Source organism: Streptopelia decaocto (assembly GCF_964273445.1).
Source record: "Streptopelia decaocto genome assembly, chromosome: Z".
Classification (NCBI taxonomy): domain Eukaryota; kingdom Metazoa; phylum Chordata; class Aves; order Columbiformes; family Columbidae; genus Streptopelia; species Streptopelia decaocto.
This window is the reverse complement of record NC_138657.1, coordinates 78,989,998-79,014,801: the sequence shown is the minus strand read 5'-3', so window position 1 is coordinate 79,014,801 and position 24,804 is coordinate 78,989,998. Positions and strand designations below refer to the sequence as shown.

Sequence of the window (24,804 nt, the reverse complement as noted above, 5' to 3'; positions counted from 1 at the left end):
TGGAACTGTGTTTGACTTGTCCCTCACTAATCTGCCTCGTGTACAGGTTGTTGACAAATATTTCTTGTTCCACCTTCAGGGGACTATTGAAATTGCCTTTTCCTTTCATTAGGTTGGATTTCACAATGGTGAGATATCAGGCCTGGGATCTGAGCATTGATTTCCACCCCATTCCCTGCCAGGTTCTTCCTGTGTCACTCTGGACAAGTGATTAGTTTTTTATACCAAAGATGTCTCCTATCTCATTGCATCCCACCATCGCATGCCTTGATGGCATCAAAAGCCTTACCTCCTGCAGTTCCTTATTTAGACATCAAAAGTTAGAGCTGGGCACTCTCTTTTCTTCTGCCTCAGTTTCTTTCTTCATAATTAGTTGTGAGAACAACCACCAGAAGACTATCGGCTGCTTGGGCTCCTTCTTTTTTACTGCCAACTCTGTGATTCATGTTGAAAGTCTCCTTCACACTGGCTGGCTGACCCTCCAACATCCAGATCCTCATGTCCTGCAGTCTGTAAGCTAAACTAACCATCCTTTTCTGAGGAACTACCAACACCATGCTTCGACCCAACAATATTTTATTTCTTATGTCTTACTTTCTTTACCTAAACTGTCTGGAGCAGAAGAATGGATAATCCTTTCTCCCTTCCTCACTTTTGTCAGGCAACTCGAAGACAATAGTCTTTGTGTCTGAAAATATAAATTGGTAGATGGATGTAGGGAATGTATTCGTCGGAGTGAATATAACCCAAAGACTTTGTATGTGCTTCTCATCAGGTTTTTCCATGTTATCCCAGTCATTATACATTTTGATGCAGAAGTTGACCACAGAATTTATTAATATTATATTATTAATATAACAATGATGTAAGAGTTTCTGGCATACCATGCATTCGTCAGCAGTTCACATGCAACCTTTGAAAACCGTCAGGCCTCTCTGGTAAAAGGCTGCACCAAGCTCAGTGTCAGCTTGGGCTTTTTCACCATTTAAACCATTCCCACTGTGCTTTTTACTTGCATTCTGGGTTCCGAACTATTAACCTGGGGGTTTCAGCTTGCCAGAGGTAACTAAAATGGTTTAACTTGTTTTATGATGACTTGTGCCAGAATAGTTTCATGCAGAACAAGCGATGAAAACATGTCATCGGCAGTCCAATTAAAATCACGCCTGTGGGGATACAACTTTAGAAGTGCCATGTAAATGAAATGGGAGCCTGACAGCTGAAAGTTGTGCTGCTAGTGACCTTGTTACGCTGCTGCTTTGCTGATTCAGTTCTCAGCTAACGTTAATATTTCAAGCAACAAGAGCAAGCGCAACAGACTTTAGCAGATAAGATCATTTATTATTCATAACGCATAGCCTGTGATTTTTGGTCTCTGGGATTTTCCACACCCCACCCCCCCCAACATACTGGAGAAAATATTCCAGTTTACCTGCAGCACAGCAGTGCAGACTTCACTAGAGTTGGACAGAGAGAATATTAAGTACCTCCAGGCTGACTCTCTATAGAAGAAAACTTCTCATCTCCGTTCTCCTGAGAGCCATATTTAGAGAGCCTGGGTTTTTAATGAATGATTAGTCTCCGATATGCATAATCAGAGTTACTCCAGCGGTACTAGATATAGTGCCAGAAACCTTCTCTCTATCTTAGCAGAGATGCTGAATCTGAAATATAGCACAAAGTGCTGTAGCGTAATTAGCAAAGATGACTGGATTCAGTGTGGTGTAGAAGAATGCAGATGACAAGCAGCTGCAAAGATTGTAAAGAGTGATGGAGAACAGTGGTATATGGGAGAGGGATGGCCAGATCCTGGTGATAGCACTGGGTGTCAAAAACAATGCTTATGGGTGATGATGTGGACTACAAGAATTGTGTCTGCTTGTGGCAGGAGAAGTACCTGCAGATAATCAGTCTTAATGGGCATTTTTCATTCATATCAGGAAGGATTCAAAAGAGATAGGGACGGGATTCAGTTTGCCAGACGGCACACCTGAATCTACATGTCCTCGTGACAGTGAAGTGTCTGATTTCCCATTAATATCCATAGATGTGTGGTCATTCACAGCCGGTGGGTTTGGAGAATGATTCAGCTGACCCTGAGGAAGATGTTTGTTTTTGCTTGTCCGGCTTTTTCTCCAAACTCCACTGACTTCAGTGATTACATCTGGAGATGTATGCACCTATTTGACGTGCGGGCATCTGGACACAGGTCTCTGTGAACGAAACACCATCTCAAGTGTGAAATCTGAGGTAGAAAGTGACTTGACTAAGGATATTCAGCAAATTCACAGCAGAGCCAGGAATAGAGCCCCAGTCTTATTGCTGGGTCAGTCTTGTTCCAGATCACGTCTGAGCCATACTCCAGCAGGACTCAGGACTAAGAAGCTGTGAAAACAGAAAAGGGCAAAAGGACATACCAGATTTGGAGATCATGGAGCATTGTGGAGAAACCCAGGGAACAGAATAAGGAAGTGTTTAGGGGCTTGATCCTTACTGTTCTGCGTACACCATTGGTCTGGTAGTAATTTAACCTGTTTTGATGTTAAGGAGAAGGTAGAACTAAGAGAAAACTGGATCAATGTGGTCATCAGTGCGTTTAATTTCTTCTCCTTATGATTGATTTTTGTCACTTGCTTAGTAATGAAAATAGTAGGACAGCTTTTATTAATAAGGATATCTTGAATATTTATATACTGCCTCCAGCTGGATTAACATCATCCATCTCCCTCATTGCTCCAAAATCTGTGAATTTGTGTTTTGCTTTAAGACTTGAGCTGTTGAATTAAACCCTGTTTCAGTAACATTAGGTGGCAGGTATAAGTATACTGAGTGTTTTCTGATCATGTGATTAACCTCAAAATCTCAGCAAATGAACTTGGATCAAGGTCAGTTTGCCTTATAGGGTTAAAGGGAATTCCTCTGGATTCTCATAGTACTGACCAGCTTGATAAGTAAATGACCACAAGTGTGTGATTCCTACCCCGTCCTCTTTGACTGTTGAGTTTTCTAATCCACATTTTGTTTCATTAAAATGTTATTGGGAACATTGATATACTGCTTACTAACTTTTGTTGGTTTGTTTACATTTTCTGCTGTTTCCTAAACCAGTTGTTCCCTATGAGATCACGGTCTACACCAGTGACATCTTTGGAGCTGGCACGGATGCGGATGTCTTCATTGTTCTCTATGGAAGTGATGGGATCTGCACTCAGCAGAAATCCCTGTGCCTCAACAAGAGAGAGCAAAGGATGTATTTTGAAAGGAACTCGGTGAACCAGTTCATTGTGGAGGTAAGATCAAAGATGCTCATTCCCATTTTAGGTTGCCCTACGGGGATTAAGAAGAGAAAATGGAGTGAAGCAGGAACTTTTCCTCTTTTAGGAAAAGCTATTCAGCTCTTCTACTCAAAGAATGTGGGTTCAAAATTCTGTTCTGCAACAAACTGGATCAAATCTTTTCTCTCTGCAACAAACTAGATCAAATCTTTTCTCTCTAACTTTCAGTTAGTAGTAACTCAAAGGTATCAACATGCAGTGTCCCTGTGGCCTAATCCCATGTTAAGACTTGTAAGTAAAGGTTGGTTCAATTTTATCATGGAGATGAGATGTACCAACGCATGGGTATGGAAGGAGGTTTGCTCTTGGAGAGGCACTTTTGAAGGTCTTTAAATCTTCAATTTCCTAGACCATGCTTGGTAAAGAGGGGTTATGAGTCTCCACGCATGCCAGATCTATATGTGTACCTCTCCTTATCACTCTTACTTGTTTTCTCTTGTAGTTTGCAATACTTTGAAAGATAACAGGAACCAAATGCTTGCAGTATCACTGAAACTACCTGCCTTGTGTTTAAGGTCCCTATGCATCATTTAACATTCCTGTTTCAGCAGCTTCTGTTGAAGGATCTGGTCCCTGGTCCTTGTTGCTTATGTAGCACTTCATTTGGGGTGGATGCTTCTTTCATTTTTCTTAACTCTTTGGCAACCTAAGCATTATGCTCTGTTTTTCTGTAGCCTTAGACAGAGAGATTGTTACTTTGCCGTAGACACTGTGATTTTTTAATACCCGAGGCTAACTTTTTAAAAGATCTTATCAAGTATCTCCTGAAGGGCTTGCACAACTGTATGCAAATACTAAACCAGTGAACGCAAATGAGTGAGCTCATTTACATCTGCAGTATTCAGCAATTCATATTCATAATATATTGTTATTGCTGAGAATTTGTGGGAGGAAAAAATATTGGTAGTCCTAATCTAGCCTGTCCTTTTGGTACTCCGTCATGTCCTCACCTTCCCTCCCGGGGTGCAAAACCAACACTGGAAGACCACACAAGCTCTCTGTGTTTTGAATGTGGTTTGTTTTTGTAAAATAATCGAAGGCAAATCCTAAACCAAACTTTCCAAGAAGTTAAAATGCTTCCAGCCCACATTGTTGTTATATGGCACGAATCATAAAATAAATCCCGTGTGTTTCCTAAAAAACAAAGAATAATACTTATTTTGGTGCAGTTTCCACACAGTTTTTCATAATAGGTGTTGCATTAATCCGTAGGTATAAATCTTAAACTGAGTGTTATTGTTACTTCTTTTTTTTCCCCATGAGATTTATTTTAGGTTTGGTAGAATGTGAAACACCAATACTTTTCTTAGATGAAGTGAGTGAAAATACAGTTTGTGCTTCAGATTTATAACACCATATTAAACTGTCTCCAAACTTCATTCTCTCTTCACCAGTTCTTCTTGCTGCAGGAGATGGGGATGAAGCAAAATATATCCTTGTTTCGCCTGCTTGTGTAGAGCCATAATTGGAGTTCAACAGACCTTAAAAACAATTTGGACATCTCAGGAAAAACAAACTGAGAGTATCCCATTCGTTTTAGGGTTTTTTTTACCACTTCTACCATTTTGTATCTTGCAAAAAAGGCAAAAAAATATCAGAAGCTGGCCTCAGCTGTGCTCCTAAGTGATGATTTGCAGGGAAGATTTTTAGCAGCAAAGACTACTTCTTCTTTAACATTATTTTTTACTGGTTAAGACTCAACTCGTTGCTATGTATTGATTACAGCCTCATCAAAAGATGATTATTTGGACAGGACAAAGGAGAAAGAAATACTTTTCCTGTAGTATATACTTGTGTGCATGCATGACTTTGGATCATTTGATTGTTTTGACACTGAGGCTTATGCTGTCCGAAGTCACAGCAGGTCTGGTGAGTTCAAACCCAGTTTGTCTGGAGTGTGAACTCCTTGAGTAGTGCAGTCAGTCTTACCGAGTGGAGGAGTCTCCTAAAATTACTGACGTATTTCCTTTAGTATTGTGCAATTCTGACAGTTTTTGAGGAGAAGTGAGTTGTCTCCAGTGAATCCAAGTCAGGAGCTCAGTGTACTTCTCCTATGTGCAAAGGAGCCAGCCTCGGCCATTTTTAAAGGCCGACTATACAACAGTTTTCACTGAAATAATAAAGAGCTGTTGCTTAGGAGTGATTATAATTTTTCCTGCTCAAGCCTTTGGAAGGGAGGTGGCTTAAAAGTAATTAACTAGTACCAAAGTACTCAAGTAATTTGTGAGACATCAAAAACCAGCAGCTGTTTTATTAGATAGTGATCCTGTTGAATTGCTCAGAGTGGCATAATGATTCTCTGGGAGAACCAGAGAGAGATAATATAAAATGGCAGGCCGTTAATATCCTACTTTAACCTCAAAGCTATCCTCCCGGTGTTACAAGAGTGCACATAAGTGTTTAAAAGGGAAAAGGGTAGAAAAATATCAATTTAAGATGCAGAAGCAGTGCAATTTCTAAAAAAATACCTTCATTCCCACTTGTACAGAGAAGCCTCAGATGCAAAATTGCTGCTGTGCAACCAAACCTACATCATTCAATGGGTAAGTTGTGTAGAGCAAGATTATCTCCATTTTTGGAACAGAAGTTCAGGGAAACCCTTTAGCTAAAACACAAGTTAGAGCCTAACTGGTGTCAAAGTTAATATTTGCTCACCTGGGTTTTCATATAGACTGGAAAAATATGGAAATAAGCTGAAGAAGTCATGTCTCAAAAGTCACCTGTTCTTCATGCCATGCCATAATAGATTTTTTCCTTTTTTCTTTCTTTTTTTTTCCCCTTTTGTTTGTTTTTTTGTTTGTTTGTTTTTTTCTGTAGCTGGAGGATGTTGGTGACATAATTGAAAAGATTCGCATAGGACACACGGGTGGAGGACTGAACTCTGGATGGCATTTGGACCGTGTGGCAATCCGTAGACTGTTGCCAAATGGAAAGGTAGACTGCACATCCCAGCACTATGGAATATGTTTCCATTAGCAGCCGTTTCCATTTCCCAAAGTGCATCTTCTGTATACAAAGCATGATTAACAGTGAAAAACGACTCCCTAAAGAGCAATGCACACTAATGAACTTGCTAGAGCTCGGGGATCTGGGGACAACAAACGTGTATTACTGTGTTTTATTCTTCAAATGTTGATTGTAAGAGTCTGCAATCATTGACTCTTAAAGAGTGTTGTTCTTATTATATCTTCTGACTCGAATAGAGTCATTTCCTCCAGACAGTGGATGGGAGCAAATCAGAGATGTTGCTCCTCAACCTTTTGGAGGTCATCACTGCTCTTTATCTGTTGTGTGAAGGAGTGATCCACTTGGTGGGTTTGGAAGCAATGTTATCATGACTCGCTCACTGGACTGAGAGGGGAGATTCCTGAGTTTGTGCCCATTGCTGTGCAAATGCAGCTAAAGAATTACAGGGCTGAGATGTCCCTGTGCTGCACCACTGTCACTGGACATCCCAGAGTGCTCAAAACTAACTTAGATAATGATGGGTTTGGGTAACAGGAGAGGCCAAAGCTTCATATTTCCATGTGTGTTTTTGTTTCAAGTAATCACAGAGGAGTAAGTGGGAACTGGGTGTACAATTTTAAAATAAAAAATATTGTTCTGAAACATGGACAAGAAATAATTTAATCAGTCCCTTAATTCTGAAAGAATAAACACAGGGAGACAGTACAACTAAGACAACTAAAATGCCCATCAGTGCAAGTCCCTGAATCACTCATATAAACAACATCAAGTTAAGTCCTAGGACTTTTAGTTGCTCATGTCAACAGGATCAAGGCAGTGCAGCCAGGCTGGTCAGTTTGATCTTGTTCACATAAGAAACTATTCCTTGGCCCTTCTTTCAAATGTGGGCTGTAGGAACAGGAATGAGTCTGGCTGCAGGGAAGTTCAGAAGAAAATCACCTCTTCAGGATGGGTTCAGAATTGGTAGCTGTGTTTGGGAACACATGGGCTCTCTTCTCTGTCTTGTCCTCTCTTCCCTTATTCCAAAGGGATATCAGCTTTCATCTCCACCTCCTTGCTAGGGTCTGCCCCCTCGTGAGGTGTCTTTTATCATGTGTTGGTGTAAACACAGTTTGCTTCATCATGGTGTACCTACTTCTCATCTTGCTTCCTCCTTCAAAATTTCTCTTTGCCTCATGATTAAATCAAAGTTCTACCTCAAACCTTTCTCATCATGCCCAAGCCTTTATCCTCCTCTATAAGCTGTATATAGACAAACCCTTCCCTTGTACAACTTTAGGTTAACAAACAGGATAACATTGGTTTTGGAGTTATTGCTCTTGGTCACAGGCTCGGGAAGTGCAAAGTTATGGAAACCAGGAGAAAAGAGATTTCTGGGCTGCCTTTTTGTACACCTATGGGTGAATGAGTGTTTTGGGAAACTCCCAAGAGCTCACAGAAGCAAGCTGAGAGAAGGGAACGGAGCTGGGGAAGGGGCTGGAGCACAAGTGTGATGGGGGTGGCTGAGGGACCTGGGGGGTTCAGCTGGAGAACAGGAGCTGAGGGGACACAGGGACACACAGAAACGGCCTCAAGTTGTGCCAGGGGAGGTTGAGGTTGGATCTGGGGAACAATTTCTTCCCCAAAGGGCTGTGGGGCATTGGAACAGGCTGCCCAGGGCAGTGGTGGAGTCACCATCCCTGCAGGGGTCGAAAATACACAGAGATGAGGTTCTCATGGACATGGGTTAGAGATTGGATCTTGGTACTGTTAAGTTAACAGTTGGACTCGATGATTTTAAAGGTATTCTTCAATCAAAATGACTCTATGATTCTATGTTTGGTGATTTTCCACTAGCCCAGAAAGGGGCTTGGGGCTGTGCGGCTCTGCATGTTTGAAGGACAGACGGTGAGAAACCTGGAAAGGTGGAGGAAGGGAGGATAACCATGAACAACTTAAAACTGGAGAGATTTACCGTTCTGCTGATCTTTTGATTATGGCATGGGAAAGAAAAAAAGAAGAAAGCAGAGCACTGCGTGATGCCGCTGATCAGCCGCAGGATATTATGACATGCCACAGGATAGCAATATGCTGCCAGTGCTTCTAAAAGCTGTGCTACCTGATTAGACTGCTAAGATGTGTCTAGATGTATCTGTAATGCTGCAAAAGAAAAATGGGGTCAGTAACTTTTCAGATCAAATTGGAAGCACTTAGGTAGGAAACTAGTATTGTTGCATGCCAATAAAGCTCTGTCTTGGCATGCCAATTATGTCTGATAATTATATTTCATTTGTTACAACTTGGAGAAAGGCAAAGCACCGACTTTTAGCACACTATCATACCCTGTCTCTAGCTCAGGGCCAGGCTCAGGCTCTAGTGAAATAAATTCTGTTCAGAGCTGCAAGAGATTTTTACCATGGGTGACATGAAACAGTGCACTTTACCTCACTTAAATATTAATGCAATCACTAACAAGGAAACTCCAATGAAAACTGTGGCAGTGACATGTTGATTAACAATAATGATACAATTAACTCTTGCAGTAACTGCACATTATGCCCCACTGTGCAGGCACTCAAGTCCCTAGATATCCTGTCACCAAATAGACTGTGTTCATATCAATGACACACACAGCCAACATTATGAATGTTTAGGAGCAATTAAAAGCTTCTACAAGAGACATGACTGAAGTGGGAATTTCTCTGTAAAGGAGAGAGTTTTGGCACTGGAGCATTGTTCTGGAAAGCCCTCTCTTCCCAGGGAGATACGCACTGTTCTTCAGCTCAGCATACAGTGAAATAATACAGGTTATGTGGTCAGACAGCCAGCGCAGAAATGAAGAGGTAGTGGTGTCGGCAGTCATTAGGTGCTGTGTTTTGTTTGCACAGCACAAATAATTATTGAAAATAAAATATTTGAAATCATCCAAAAGTGCTGCCAGTTTTTTTGACACCATTTTGTACTTGTCCTGCTCCAAACATCCTTATGGAGTTAAATGTTGCAAGCCTGGGGTTAAGCGACACCAGCCCAGGGAGCAGCGGAGAGGAGAAACAGTGTCATATTGAGGTTTGGGTTGTGCAGGTTCAAAGAATGGTTCTGCTGCAGACTCAAGTGTCTTGGAGGGGTCCATCCCCTGCAGATCAGCGTGTCTGGGATCTGTGCACGGGGACATGGTGACCTGTTCATACCAGGTAGCAGTGACCAGAATGTTCCTGTGATCTCAGGTGCATGACCTTCTCCTCCCCAGTGACTGTGCCCAGCAGGGCAGGATCCGGCAGCTCGAGACAGTGTGGTAGTACACAGCCATAACAATATTCAATATTACTACAGTGAGAGCTATCCCCTTATTTCATTATGTATTGATTATTTTTTAGTTTATATAGTAAAGAGAGTGAAGGAAGAATGCTGTGTTGGCTTGATAAATAATGATGTGAAAGTAATTAAGGTGGACAATACTCATATGTATGCTATATGTGAAACTGACAGGACACAGAGTACTGCAAAAAGTAGAAATGCCTTCTGCTACTCAGAAGAGAAATGGTGGAGTTTTCATTAAGGACAGGTCATATTTTTCTTCCCTGTACAGGCCACCAATTAATCTGTCAAGGTTTAATAGCAAGGTGACAATAAACCATGGCAGATGCTCTCTGTTACCCCCTCGACTTCCCCCTCCCTCTCCTTAGATAGGAAAAAGTGATAAGAAGGATAAGGAGGAAGGAAGAGAGGCTTAGACTTGCAGGGCTGGAAAAAGTTTTAAAGGCTTTACTAATGCTACTAATAAATAAAGAAAACATACAAAATATACAAAACCAGTCTTGAATGTCCCGGGGTAGAGCAGCATTTAACCAGCAGCTGCAGGGCAGGCACCCAGAAGTCCTGGGTGGGACTTCACAGCAAACAAGGACTGGATTCAGGGATGCAGAGTTTCAGGCTTTGAATCACAGGCATGGGTGGCAGGGTCCTCTTTAGATGCCGGCCATGGTCGAAAAAAGTGAAACCCTTGTGATCTCCCTCCTTTATAGGGTGTATGACATGCACAGGATGGAATACTTGGTTGGTCAGTTTTAGTCACGTGTTCTGTCTGCCCCTCTTTACGAACACGCCCATCTCAATTGTGGGATGTGTGGAATTTTATCAGTCTTCTTGACTGTCATAGCAATAAATCTAAACATGGGGCTTCTGCATTCCATTGGTCACGCTTATCTGTTTCAGAGCGCAGTGTCCAACAAACATGTAGCTAAATTCAGAAAAGTGCAGTTACTCAGAAGGTACTTAGAAGAACTTAGCTGAAAGTAAAAATCACTGAAAGAGAACTAGTCTTATTCTTTTAACAAAATCAGGACATTTAGTTACTGTGAGATTAAAACTACATTTTTATTTTCCTCTTCAGACTTGCAGGCTCTGCAAGTTGCATGATGGCTCATGCCCGTTTCCTTATAGAGACATGGCCTGGGGTGCCCAGCACATAGAAAGCCGCCTGCCTCTTACCATCTTGGAGCCCTTAAAGGAGTCTGTTCTTAACGAGCAGTCTGGGATTGATTTTGTTTACCAAGTGGAAAACACATGTTCTATTGCCTTTGTTTGTTTGGTGATAGAAATCATATTTGTTTCCACCACAGTGAAGTCAAAACAAAAGATCAAAAATTAAATCACTATTTTTCTCCTCTTAATGCATGCATGGGAATTGCCTGGAAACCAGCTTGAGTCAGAGACTTATGGGGCAAATCTTGAAGTATTGACTCAGAAAAAAAGCGCATTCTGACTTCAAAGGGAATGCTGCCTGAATAAGGATTGAAGAGGGATTGTAGTGTCTCAGTAAAACATGGCTTCAGTGGGAATGGTGCAGTCTTGATTAAGAATTTGCAAGGTCAAAAACTGGAAAGGACAAAGATTTACTAGATCGTACAGCCTGTCTCATACAGCAATTGAGAAAACTTCGCTACATGTTCAGTGCTCCTTAGAGTCCTCAGATGTCCTCTTTCTGGAGGACCTATATTTCTGTATAGTATTTCAAGTCTGCATCTGCATGCACATGCATACATACGTGAGTTGAAATACCTGCTTGCATGTCAGAGTATTTTCAATGGGGAAATGCTAACACTTGTTCACTCTGTTTTGAAGAGATTATCTCTGTCATGTTTACTTCAGGGCTCAGAAACTGTCACATTTCCATGTGAAAGATGGCTTGCAAAGTCTGAAGATGACGGCGAGATCATCAGAGAACTGGTACCATCCGATGTTTTTACTGAAAAACTCATGAAGGATGGGACACTCAAGCAGATAGAGGAAGAAGTTGAAGACCCATTAGAAGGTAATATAATCCTAGCAGTGGGTAGGGATCTGTTAATCTGATTTTTTGGAAGAAAACGCATGGATGTGTGGTTCAGGCACATGCAACACTGGTATGACCGTTCACATTTCTTTCCCTTCCTGTTCTCTGGCCTCTCTTCTACCTGAAGCACTTCTATTTAATAATAACATTATTTTCCTGTAGGGCATTTATAAACCTGTCACAGACACCCATTTACAAAGGCATAGCTTGCACATCTCTTCTGATGCCCAACAAAATTCCTCTAACTTGTCATTGTCTTCCAGGCTCTCTAAATATCTTTATCGGCTTGCCCAGCATCACCTGTTCTGTGCACTCTGCCCCTTTCTCTTCCACTCCACCAATTTGATTTGTGCTCCTCTTTCCTCTCAAAGTTCTTTTTCCTGCTGCTCTTCAGGTACATATGGACTCACTTTAAAAACGTGGCTCTAGGCAGCCAGCCTTGCCTCACCGAAACACCTCTAGGGAGTAGAAAAAATTCTTATGCAGTTCTGAACCCATCTTATAAAGTGTTCACGTCCAGTAATGGGTCCTCCTGGTAGCTGAAGCAACTCAACAATGACTGGTTTCATCCTAAACTGGTTTCTTATCTATGTCTTGTGTTCCTAACTCTTTCTTCTAGGATCTACCTTGCATTCTTGGTTCTTGCATCTGGCAACAAGATGATTCAATGGAGAAAATTATTTCTCTCCCTGTTTCATTTCTCTCAGAGTCTGATTTACATTTACGGTGCACCATTGTCAGGGTGGAATTCATACAGATTATAAGTGTTTTCCACTGCCAAGGGAAGAGCTGCCTTGCTGTAAGGAAGGCTGTACCCTCTGCACTGTGTCCTTAGAAGAGGACGGTGTGCTCCTTCCTCCCGTTGGGAACTGTGTGATGGCTCATGGGAGATTTTTTTTCCCATGGATTTTTTTTTTCCATTTCCATTTTAATATCCATTAATAAGATTGGTGACTGATAGCCATTTGTGTGACATTTTCTTTAACTTATTATCTTCTGTTGTTCTACCTTACATTAGTTACTATGTCTTAACTAACCTGGGTGACTCTTTTTTAGCTTCTAAAGGCAACACCTTAAAGCACATTTTACAATCCATGGAATGGAGCTTCTGGAACACTGAAAGTTTCTTTTGGCTGGGAGCTAGGGCTAAGTATGTGAACTTCTGCTTTAGTTATAAAATATCTGGGACAAGAATTATATCTTCTGCATCTCTGTGAGTCCTCATACATCTCGGGCACTGACGCAGTGTAAATGACAGCAACAGAAAATCAGCTTGTGGTATTCTGAGGATCATGTTTTACATAGTAAACTACATTTCACTCCTGCAGGTCTCTAGAACTGGCAAGCAAAACCCAAAGAAGTTAACATTGCTAAGTGGCTAATTGCACTGGCTAATTAGACTGTATGTGTTGCTTCCTTCATTACTAATGTAGTAGTTGTCTCTCAAATTCAAAGCTGTAAGTCTGTAGGACACAATGTGAAGAGGCAAACCAGAAAACCTGGCATTGCACCTAACCTGATGAACAATCATTATCCACTTCTTACAGAAATTGATGGAAATCCTCCATGGAGACTGAAGCAGAATAGGCCTTGTTTTACAGGGGAAAATGGGTACAGGAGACAACATAGACATATTCTTTTGTGCTGTTAATGTACAAAGAAGCATCCTCGCTAAGACTTTGTGCCTCTTTATCACTTATATTGCCCTGGGATTTGCAAGGAGCTATTCTCTAGGGCTCCTATGCCACCAGAGTAATCAGGGACTTGTACAGTTCCTAATTGTTTTCCTGGAGAGGATGCTTTCAGTAACTGTTTGTTTTCCATGTGTAATCAGGAAAAGAGTAGCAAAATAAAAATAGGAGTATACCACAGGTTTAGTAAAGCACTTTACTGAAGATTTGATGAGGTTTTATTGGATCGTCATTGAGCAAGATAAAGAGAAAGGGTACTTAAAACAGTATTGCTCCAACACTTGCTTAATTAAATACTGTCTCAGCAAAAGGACCCAGAAACCTGTTCTCTCCTTCTGTTTGGGGAATATATAGAGATACAAGCCATTAACTCTGGTAGTAATTGCACATCTGAATCCCGGGAGTTTGTTTATAGAAGATGGAATATTAAGAATTCACAACAGTGAATCACTTGTTTTCAGATTTATGTCCCTTGAGCCTCGGAATGAAAAGTGCAGAGTTCCCTCAGCTCTATCGACATGGCATCCAGTAATAACCGTAATGATTCTTTGCATTTTTAGCTGTGCACTGTGTGATCAAAGCATTACACAGGCATTGATTAGATGGAAATAAGGAAAGTCAGCAAATTCCAGCCCAGTGATTCCCCAACTTTTGGATCATTACTAGAAGTGTAGAAGGAGGAACCATCTGGGATTTTAAACCTCCAAGAAGTTAGTGATGAGCAGAAAGTTTGGGGATCATTTTCTTAGGTAAACTCAGCATCTAAGATAAGTCTTGATAACTCACCTGTCCAGTAATCACATCTCAATTTCTTTCTGCAGTTCACACATACAAGATAAGTGTGTTTACTGGAGATATCTATGGCGCTGGGACAGATGCTAATGTTTTCCTAAATATCTATGGGGATCTGGGTGACACAGGAGAGAGAAAACTCAGCAAATCTGAAACGAACTTCAACAAGTTTGAAAGAGGACAGGTACAAATGCAATGTGTTAATACCAGTTTTGCGGTCTTTAACCTAACAAGTCTATGACTGTTTTTATGGGCTGAGCTTTCCTATGACGGATGAAGTGATTGATTCCACTTACTATGTGGGGACAGGACATAAACTGCATCTGTGTTTCACAAAATAACTCCAAAAGTGGTCAGTCCATGAGTCTTATTCACAGCCTCATATGGAGATTCTCAGACATAATAATAGCAAAAGTGATCTTATCTGGGTTGTCCATACCAATCTAACTGGATTATAAAGAAAAGTCCTACTTAGACTGAAAAAACAGGATGTAAAATTCCAGGAATTCAATATTGTAATTGGTTGTAAAAGTGACGTTTTGTACAGCTCCCCTGGCAGCAGAAGCAAGCTTCAAAACACTTCCCTGCAGAACAGTTTCAGCATACAGAGTTACCTCTATAGAGAGCTACAAAGCTTTTAACCAAACGCCATCATGTGAGATAGAGTTTAAACACCTATTGTGCTCTGTAGTCTCTGCTTCTGTCCGGCAGATGATCTGTTGAGAGCTCGTTAACAGAAACAGCTTCTCTTGAACTCTCTGCAGGAAGACACGTTCACCATACAGGCTGTGGACCTTGGCATTTTGTACAAGATCAAGATTCGTCATGACAACAGCATGTTCAGCCCTGACTGGTTCCTGGAAAAAGTAGAGATCCTGGATGAAACCACAGAGGAGTCGTTCATTTTCCTCTGTGAGCGCTGGCTCTCCAAAAAGAAAGAGGACAAGAAGATAGAGCGTACGCTTTATGAACAGGTATGGTGACAGCTCAAGGCTCTGATCCCAACCCACTGGTACTAATAGATATAAAACGACTGAATATCTGGCTGAAGCCCAAGCCAGATCCTTAGGGACTTGTGCTTTTTGACTTGTCCAAAATTATTTCATAATTTTCAGACAAGTGCTGAAAGTATGGCCACTCTCAACCCACTATCAACAGGTCTATAATTTGCAGTTTCAACAGGAAACTCTAGGAGTCTAAGCGAAACTTTTCATCTGAAAGCCAAAGTACTTTGCTGATTCACCACAGAGTGTATTTCCCTGCTGCTGTCCTTTATGTGCCCCACAAAATAAGTTAGTTATGGGTCGCACCATTCAAAGTCCTCATGCCAAAATATTGGGTCCTTTGATTTCATACCCATTGGACTGGACAGGTTTATCTTTTCAGCAGCTTTTCCACCAATGCCAAATAAAAAATCTAGTTTCTTTGCTGCCAATAAAAGCATCGAATATTTTCAGTGAAATGTCCTTTCTGCTTGCACATTCTCTGCTGCTTTAGCAGGCTAATACAGCTAATTGAAATTCAAGGTACATACACTAATTAAAATTAGCAAACAAGATTAATAGACCTCTCTTGCTACAGTGAGGCTGATTATAAGTCCATTGTATCTAAGGAGTCCGCTTTGCAAAATACACTGACATTTTAATTGACAGTTACCACTAAAATTACCATCAATGAAATTGGGCCAGACTAATTTTGAATACAACAGAAGAGACATAAGAAGAGTTACACCATGGATGAGTATTGCCATATGCTCCCTCATAAAGTTGCGGCAACAATGCTATGAATTTTTGTGGTCACACTTACCCTGTTGCTCATATTAATTCATAATGAAGAAAAGCTAGTCCCTTTTATTTTTTTAATTCTGCAATTGTGTGGTAAGAGCCTCATATTTATTGGATGACACTGAACACATCTACACTAACTGCTCAAATATAATAGATGTTTCATACCATTGAGCTTTGCAATACTCTCTGTCTTATGCCCTTTGGCCTTTACTGGGTCAATTACTGTGACACCACAGAGTGTGGCCTGATAAGCAAATCTGGCACTGTCTCATCCATCTGAATTTTCTCTGGCCACTGCTCACACAGGTAGCAGAGAAAAGTCACAACACACCATTAAAGTCCATTATATTTTCTTTTATTATAACATGCACCCAAAAAATGGCCTGTCAAGTTTTCCAATGAAGTATATTAATGACTTGCAGTAAATTACAAGTAGTGATTATTTGAGCTATACTGAACAAAGAGCTAACCGGGGAACTACAGGGATTTCTTCTCATGTTGTTCTCGGAGGCACATGGGAACAGCTGACAACACTTGAGCAGTCAACCTCATTACCCTCCCATACATGCCTTCTAACTAGAGCTATGATGGTGAGCGGAACAGCCTGGACGACTCATCTCTCAGTGTGTCAAGTCAGGACAGCAATGCAAACCTGAAGGAAAGTAAAAAATCCAGCTTGGTCAAGGCGGCAGAAGAAGGATCACGTGAGTGAGCACTGTGTTTGATTGCACACATGCATGAGTTCTTGGCTTTCGGTGCTTGAGAGGTTGTGGTCATCCTGGTGAAGAACAAAAAGAGGCAGAACAACAAATTGCTCCTCTGCATCTTGTGTTGTGATGGTTTTGGGAAAGGCTGGATCAAGGCTTGTGTTCCTGTGTTTAATGCTTTTACGATAGATCTCCAGTGCCAACAGTGGAACAAGCCATGGAGTTCACAGCAACTTCAGTGTTTTCAAAACTCTTCTTTCTCTCCTGTGGAAATCTGTGATATTGTAGCTTGTCAGAGTTAACTTCTCCCTTGCCAGCAGGTGTAAGTTCTCCAAATAGTGTGGTGCTCTGGACAGTGTGACAATGTTGGTAGGTAGGTGGTTATTCAAGGGTACGTTGTTTTCTGTCATGGTGAGATAAAAGACACAGGGGACCTCTATGGGCAACTGCAATAACAAGTCATATCCCTTATATGCCTAAAGTTAGTTGAGTCCATCCATAGCACCAAATCTGGAAAAGGGGCCAGTTCAGAACAACCATAAGGCCTCTTCAGAAAGAAACCCATAGACCTGAAGAATCCTACTGCCTCTTCCTCCTCCCCTACCACCAACTTCATTGAGGACATTGCACTTCAGAGGTGGGAAGAGGTGACACTACTCTCTGAACAATGGGGTTTGATGCAATTAGGGGAAGAATTTACACAAGTTTTGTATAAATTCGTCTGAAGTGTCCTTCAAGAGCTCCAAAGCTCTTTGCAGTGAGACGGACAACAGACAAGTCAGACATGTTATCACCAAAAGAGCCTCCCTTGGACTATCAGAGGCTCTTTCCCACATGATTCTCTTAAGTATCTTTTGTTGCTGATGTCAGCTGTTGTTTTTCCTCCTGTGTCTCTTTCACCTACTCAACATGATGTCTCATGTAGCATATTAGATCTGAATTACCAAACAAGGTTTTGAATTTCCTGAGACCTTACTTGCCATGCTGTAGCCAAGCTGGTAGTGAGTCATCAATGAGGATGTTTGTTTAATATGAATTTTAATGTGATTTATTTTAGAATCCTTTGGGTTTTTTCCTTGCAACATGTAGCTGTATCAGAGCAGCTGTTGGCTTGGGAGGGGAGTGGGATATGGGCAGTGGAGGAAGAGTACTGGTAAGTCTCTTGGCTCTCAAAAAACAAGTGCTCAGGCAAGTTTTTTCTTTTCTAAATTGTGGGTTGTGTTATAATTGGGTAAAAGAGAGGGGTCTGACAACATCGTCACTGAAAGACAAAGAGCCTGTGGACTTTAGACTGAAGTTCTTGGTCAAAGAACTGATGGAAACAGTCGATGGGTCTAATGTAGAGTTTCATCTTTAGGCTCTGATTCCAGAGAAAAAGCACAGCTGAATACAAAAGAAAAATGTGTTTCTGGATTGTAATTTATAACAGGTGAAATACGTCAGACCATGTCTTCAAAGGCCAGCTTTCATGCAGTGTGGCTGCGCTTGCTTGGTTGTGTCCGATACGAAGTGTGAAAGTTGCGCAGGTTTTGTTTCTGTCCTGGCTGTGAATGAAGCCTGAGAGATCAGTGTCCATCAGCTGAAGTTGACCTCTATGGAAAACTTTCCATGTCTATCGATATTTCCTTATAACTTCATTACCACATAGATGTTTTTTTCTTTGCTTTTATGTACCCTTTGATTAACCACCTCTGTGTTCTGGGACAATGACCTATCATCTAAATTGCACCTACATTGTCATCCTATATGGGGTCTTTTAGGATTGGATTAAAAATTTAGATGCAAGATACCATGTTGTAACAAGGAACTGGACAGCAGCTGATTCACAGTCGCTGCCTGTATATGTGCTCTTAGTCCACAGCAAGTGCAAAATAATTAAATTTACCATAAACTTCCATGGTAAGCCAAGTGTGAAACGATGTAACTTGACTTAGGAGTTTAAGATAGCTTTCACTGACGTGGTCCAAGAGGACTCACAGAAATCATTACTGCAGCTCAGCTGATGCCCAGTAGCTTGTGATGTGATGCGATGTGATACCTGGGTTGCATGTCCCACGCCTTTAAGTTGTGAAGCAGACATAATGCTGCACGTTGCTTAATGTGGTCTGCAACCCATGTGTCTCAGGGCAATCCTTCTTTTGTAATCCCGTATTGTATTCAAATGAAAAACGAGTGATTCCCATGTTCCTTCTGATAATACTTCTGTGGTGAGACAATGGATAACATCTGCCACGTTGGCATTCCCTGTAGTTTCACAAATAATGGGTAAAACATCAACATCTCCCATGAGAACCCATCTCCAGCAGAGCTGGGATAGTTCCCATCATCCCCATTGTACCAGGGTGGTCTTTCTCCTCTGAGTCCTGGATCTTGTCATTTCCACTATCTCTGTTGCAGTGACACGGCCTCACTAAGGAAACTGCATCTTGAAGGAAAAGCAGATAAGATGGACCATGTGGGCCAGACAGATGCCTCCTGAATTGGATAAAAAGCCAGCTGTTAATTAGTTGATTAGGATAGGTGGTATTGGGAAAGAGAGTGGCGGTTTGAGCAGCCCAGATCTGACTGTCCCATGCTCAGATGGTGAACACCTCCGAGGGACAGGAGGTGATGTGAGGATGGAGCACAGAGAGAAGTCCTGTTGACCAGGAACCTGCTTGGTTCTGAACTTTGTGCTGGAAGAAAACACTGGGTGGTGTGGTCTACATTCCTAATGAAACCCAACCCCCTGTGAGGGGGACATGTGCCCTTGAACACTCTGAAATCTGTGCAGGGACTCACGGAAACAGAGGGCGAAGGGAAATGGGATGGAGGACCTGTTGTGTCCTGCTGTGGCCGTGTTTTGCATTCTCCCATGCTTGAAGAACTATGGAGTCCCAGAGAAAGAGACAGACAATAGAGGAGGGAGATAAACAAATTAAACAACCACTTTTCTAGTTTTTAGAGGAAAAAACAGCAAACAGTGTTTCCTGCTGTCCAATAGCAAGTTGCTCTGTGTCTCTGTATCCATTATTTAAAGTGGGAAATGATAACAATTTCTTATATAGGTCTTTCAAGCACCTTGGTTCAAGGACATAACGTCAATTGGAAACGCTGGTAGTTCTGTCACAGGAGAGCAGGGAAAAAACTGCATAGAAGAAAATTTTGTCCCTATTTAAAATAATGCTTTGTTTAAAACAGGAGTCTGGCACTGTTTTAAACGTGACCCCCCCCCAACATATTCTTACAAAATCTGTCTTGCTTACAGCTAAATCGTTTCTCCTGCTAATACCAGCAGCTTCAATGGTTATTTTGTGAAGAATGTGTTGCATATCATTATGCTGATGTGCACACTGAGATGTAAATGATACCATAAAGGGAAGAATAAGTTTTGCCTAATCATCAGTTCACTTTGTGTTGATACACAAAATCCTCAAACTGGGGCTGAATGATTCTCTTTGGGTTCTCCTCTGTCCAGAGGTAAGAACGGATATGGTCAGCAGGAATTAATGTCTCCCCTGATATTGCACATATTTTCTGAGCTTGATATGAGTTTCCATTATAATCCCCACCCCAAAAATGTTGTTAGTCATCGTAAAGCAAACTTAGGTGCCAATCTTGGATGATTTGAAAGCCAACCAAGTATTTGTGATGATGAAGCCAGGCTGAGTTTTGAGTCTGTGACAAGGCAAGTTTCAGAGTTCTGATTCTTGTCAGAACAGTCTGAACAGCCCTGCACAAATGTTCTGAGAAATCAAGCAAGTATTCAGCGTCTAATTCTGCACCGCCTGCTCAGCTTACCCAAATGAGCTTTTGGAAAGCGCTCGAAAAGCAGTCTGGCACTTCCTCCCTATTAACAGCTGAACTGAAATTTCTGGAAAACACAGAAAAACCTGCTGAGTCAGAAGCCTTGGCCCGAAGGTCTTTCCCCTAATCAATATTATTATGTAATGTATAACATTCTTGAGAGATCTACCTTTAACACAAGGATTATTCATAGTTTGCCTGGATTTGCACAGGGATGCTGAAACATTGAACCCCACAGATCACAGCAATCCTTGAATTAAGCCCAAAGGAGAACACTTGCAGTTGTACTGGGACAGTACAACAGTGCTGCTTTACCTTGAAGCCAGCATAGGTTTATTTGCCTTTGTTGAATGGTGACCATATGATCACTTTGGTCTAACTGCCTATTTAAGACTCAGGTGCTCTATCTCATCTTCAGGAAGATCTCTTGGTGTAAACAAGGATTCAAGACCTCCGCTGTTCTGTCATCTATTAGGGAGAAATCTAGACTCCTTGTATCCAGTAGCATTGTCAGGAGAAATTAACCCTTGCAGAACTTGGTCCTAAGTGTGTATGGTAAAGCAGTCTCCCGTGCACATTTGTAGCTCAATGCAGCGTGTTGTTATCCACTATCCAAATGACTTTGATGGGATGTGAACCTATTTAGCTGCTCCCTCTGATGGGACAGGTCCCTGGTTTTCCGAAGTCTCATGTAAATATGCATGTGTGTGGCTTCTCTGATGATTAAACCTCCGCTTGTTGCAGTGATCCCATACCACATCACCGTGATGACGGGCACGGAATACGACTCCAGCACCGACAGCCGGGTGTACATCATCATCATGGGTCCCCAGAAAGTGCAGACAGAGAGGCTGTGGCTGGATCTCCCAGAAGGAAAAGATGAGTTTGCAGATGGCTCCGTGGAGAAATTCTCTGTTTGGGGCCTGGATGTTGGAGAGATCAAAAAAGTGGAGGTACTTTGTGGGCAGACACTGGAGGTGTATGAAATGGTGGCCAAATAAAGCACATGTTCCTGTTGTTCTTAGCAGTGAGGGAAAGGCAGTAGGGTTTGAAAGGAATGTAAACAGGGATGAACTAACGAGATCTCACATGTGTCTGATCCTGAAAATAAGTCCACTTTACATCTCACAAAAACAACAACCTTGAGAGGCAGAAGATGATTTTGAATTATAAGGAAGCTGAAATATGTCCCAATTTTGTCCTGTCTCTGGCACTGTTTTTTCTTAGTCAAGCCCAGTTATTGATAGATGCAATGAAGGTTCCCAGGACGCAGACCTCTATCAGTCTTTTTCCTAGTTGATTTTTACACTGTTTCTAGTTGGATTTCATAAATTCTGCCTGCAGTGAGAAACACATTTTGTGTGATTTCCTGGCTAAACATGAAAATTGTTTTTACAGCTTGGAGGACTCAGGCTTAGAGAAGAAAATTAGTCATTGTCCATAAGTAACATACGCAAATAGATTTGAGTACAGGAGCCATTCTTTTCTACTGTGGCTCAGAAAGACAGAATTTGCATAAACTTTCCATCACTGAGCTTAAACTTCAGATGAATCCTCCAGCACATTTATATATGTCATTGTTGTTTCATATGGCAGTTCCAACTACTGAAAGCCTGCTCCAGCCCCCAAGAGCTGAAACCCACAGCATCTGAGGGCTTCAATAGCCAGTTTAATTTTATTTTTACCCTGTGCCCTGTGTTGCAGTAATCTTAGCTGTTGCTGTTCATGCTATTCAGAGGCAGACGAGTGAATGAAATGTAAAAACAGAAATCCCCCCCAAATTCAAAATTCTTTGCAGTTGTACGTCCTGCTGTAGCAGCTGATAGACTGAAGCACTCCCATTAGTTCTCATGCAAGCAGTGCATTCTGATGCTTAGAGAAGCCTCTGTACTGGATTAAAGCTTATTATCAAGCCATTTTCTTAATGCACTCCAAGTGGCTGCTTATTATAAGTATTAGTGGCACTTTCTATCTAGCCATCTTTAGGTCAAACTTTGAAAGTGAAGCAAGTACAGAAATACTTCTCCTCCAGACTGTGTGCACCTGGAAACAGCCATGGGCCTGGAAAAGGAGGGAGAAAAAATCCAGTATAACCCCTGAGTGTCAGAGAGACAGATAACGCTGCATGAAGAAAGAAATAGACAGGGAGGCTGGAAAAGAGGCAAGTGAGTAGGGCGGGGAAGGGGCAGAGAATGGGAGAAAGTAGGAGCAGACAGTTGGGAAAGCAAGGAAAATGAATGCTTTTTAAAGGACTACAAATGAGAAAGAAGAGAGAAGGTTTTGAATGAAATGCAGAGAGACAATATATACATATAATATAGCTTTGAAGATGGGTGATGTTCGTTTGCACTCTTTCACCCCTGTTCTCAGTGATCTCAATAGTCTGCTGCCTCCCCTCTTGCTCATTTTTCCCTTTTAGTTCATAACCCCCCAGCTCGTGGCTGGGGGAGCCGTCTGCTCCTGACCTTCTGCCTTCCTTCATGCAGTGCCCTCTGCTTGGAAGGTGTCTCCTTGTTGATCCACGTCTCAGCGATGACATCGATGTCAGTCTAACGTGGTTGCCATGGAATCAGTCCATGTTTTCCTTGTAGAAAATTGCAGTGTTCAGGGACAGTGAAGGAAATTGCTAGTTCTCAGACTTGGAATTTGGCTGCTTCTGGAAGAAAGCAAGAAGTCCTGAATATGAGTTGCCATATGAAAATAGTGTAGCATGGGGAGTAAGTTTCCTGAAACCATCTGTACAACCCAGGCAGCAGACCGCAGCATTTACTAAGAGCGCGATGCCACTTTTAGTTCGGTATTTATTATTCTCTTGCTGCAAATATACCACAGTGAAAGCAGAAGCAGTGGAACATGAAGTAATTTGAAAGGGGCCCATTTATACCTGTCTTGTAAGTCTAGAGGTAGAATATTCACTACTGATGTACTTTAATAGACATGCTGACATGAAAATAAATAATACAACTTATGGGTATAGGCACTTTACACTATGTTCTTAAAACAAGTTTTATTATCTCTTCTCCTAATGAAGAAAAGTATCGCTATTGCTCGACTGCCCTTGCTGCAGAGAGACACAGGCGGGATAAGAAGACTCCTGCACTGGTATGCATTTCTAAGCCATTTCTCGTTCAGAACCTTTCTCCATCATAAGGACAGAGAATGGTGACAGAGTGTAAAGTCTTGCAAGTCCAGTCCCTCACTGTCTAGGGACACGTGATCTTGGGAGATGCTCAGGTCTCTCTAATATTCTCTACACCTTCCAAAATAAGCAAGAAGTTCCATTTTTGACATCACAGAATCCCAGAATGTCAGGGGTTGGAAGGGACCTGGAAAGCTCATCCAGTGCAATCCCCCCATGGAGCAGGAACACCCAGATGAGGTTACACAGGAATGTGTCCAGGTGGGTTTGAATGTCTGCAGAGAAGGAGACTCCACAGCCTCCCTGGGAAGCCTGGTCCAGGCTCTGGCACCCTCACTGAGTAGAAGTTTCTTCTCAAATTTAAGTGGAACCTCCTGTGTTGCAGTTCATACCCATTGCCCTTTGTCCTGTCGTGGGTTGTCATGAAGAGCCTGCCTCCATCCTTGTGACACTCACCCTTCATATATTTATAAACATTAATGAGGTCACTCCTCAGTCTCATCTTGTTTTCCTTCTATCTACTGCTCATATTCTCTCTCGTTTTCCCTGCTGTTACATTTGGTTTCAATGTGATTGTGAGCTGCCTCGTGCAAATTGTGCATCCTAGTCTTGGTGAAGTACTCAACAGTCCCTTAAGGGCAGTGAGACTGAGTTACAAAGCTTTTCAAACCGCCCAATCATCTAGCTGCCTTTGGAATTCTGTTATTCTAACTTATTTCAAACATCTGAGCCCAAACAACCTCTTTTGATGTCGGTATGCATGTCCAAGATATACTCCTGGTGTGGCTGCGATTCAGATCATTAGCTGTATTGGCATGGTCTATCTAAAGATTTGCTTGGAACAAAAGAAAGACAAATCCCAGCACTTTGCTCTAAAAGACCAGCCACAGGGAAGACTCAGCGTTGCACAAGTTATCTCAGGCTTCACAACATTGTTCTTGGAACTGTAGGAAATCTGCTGGTGGGCAGGTTCTCCAAAGCAAGTGGATGTGCAGGATGCTTCCTTCTGCCCAGTCACTCGTACCCAAGTAGTTAAAGGCTGCTATGAAAATCTGATACTGAGCAATGTCTTGGAACGGTGCTTTAGGAGGTGACTGTAGCAAACCCAAAAGCACAGCAGCCTTTAGTGAGCTCATTGAGATTTTCCCTCTGGCTGCTCTGTCCCTGCTTCACTGCAGAGACATTCATCTGAACTTTCCCCACTGTGTCATCTGCACCATCCTGCAATGGGTCCTGAGAGGCCCTGTGCAGACTCTCAAAGGACCTTTAGGTTTGGAGAAGGGCATCCA

General features: G+C 41.9%; 1 protein-coding gene across 10 annotated transcripts in view; it reads left to right on the top strand.

Moving 5' to 3' along the window:
- Positions 1-24,804, top strand: part of LOXHD1 (lipoxygenase homology PLAT domains 1) — a 183,675-nt gene that overhangs the window by 107,389 nt on the left and 51,482 nt on the right. For 9 of the 10 annotated variants that reach the window (XM_082075766.1, XM_082075769.1, XM_082075760.1 and 6 more), the window contains 7 exons: positions 3,109-3,290; positions 6,153-6,269; positions 11,430-11,592; positions 14,126-14,280; positions 14,861-15,070; positions 16,464-16,587; positions 21,121-21,329. In XM_082075766.1, the coding sequence (XP_081931892.1) occupies positions 3,109-3,290; positions 6,153-6,269; positions 11,430-11,592; positions 14,126-14,280; positions 14,861-15,070; positions 16,464-16,587; positions 21,121-21,329 (1,160 nt within the window). The remainder of the gene's footprint in view (positions 1-3,108; positions 3,291-6,152; positions 6,270-11,429; positions 11,593-14,125; positions 14,281-14,860; positions 15,071-16,463; positions 16,588-21,120; positions 21,330-24,804) is intronic. The other variant, XM_082075767.1, reaches the window with a different exon arrangement.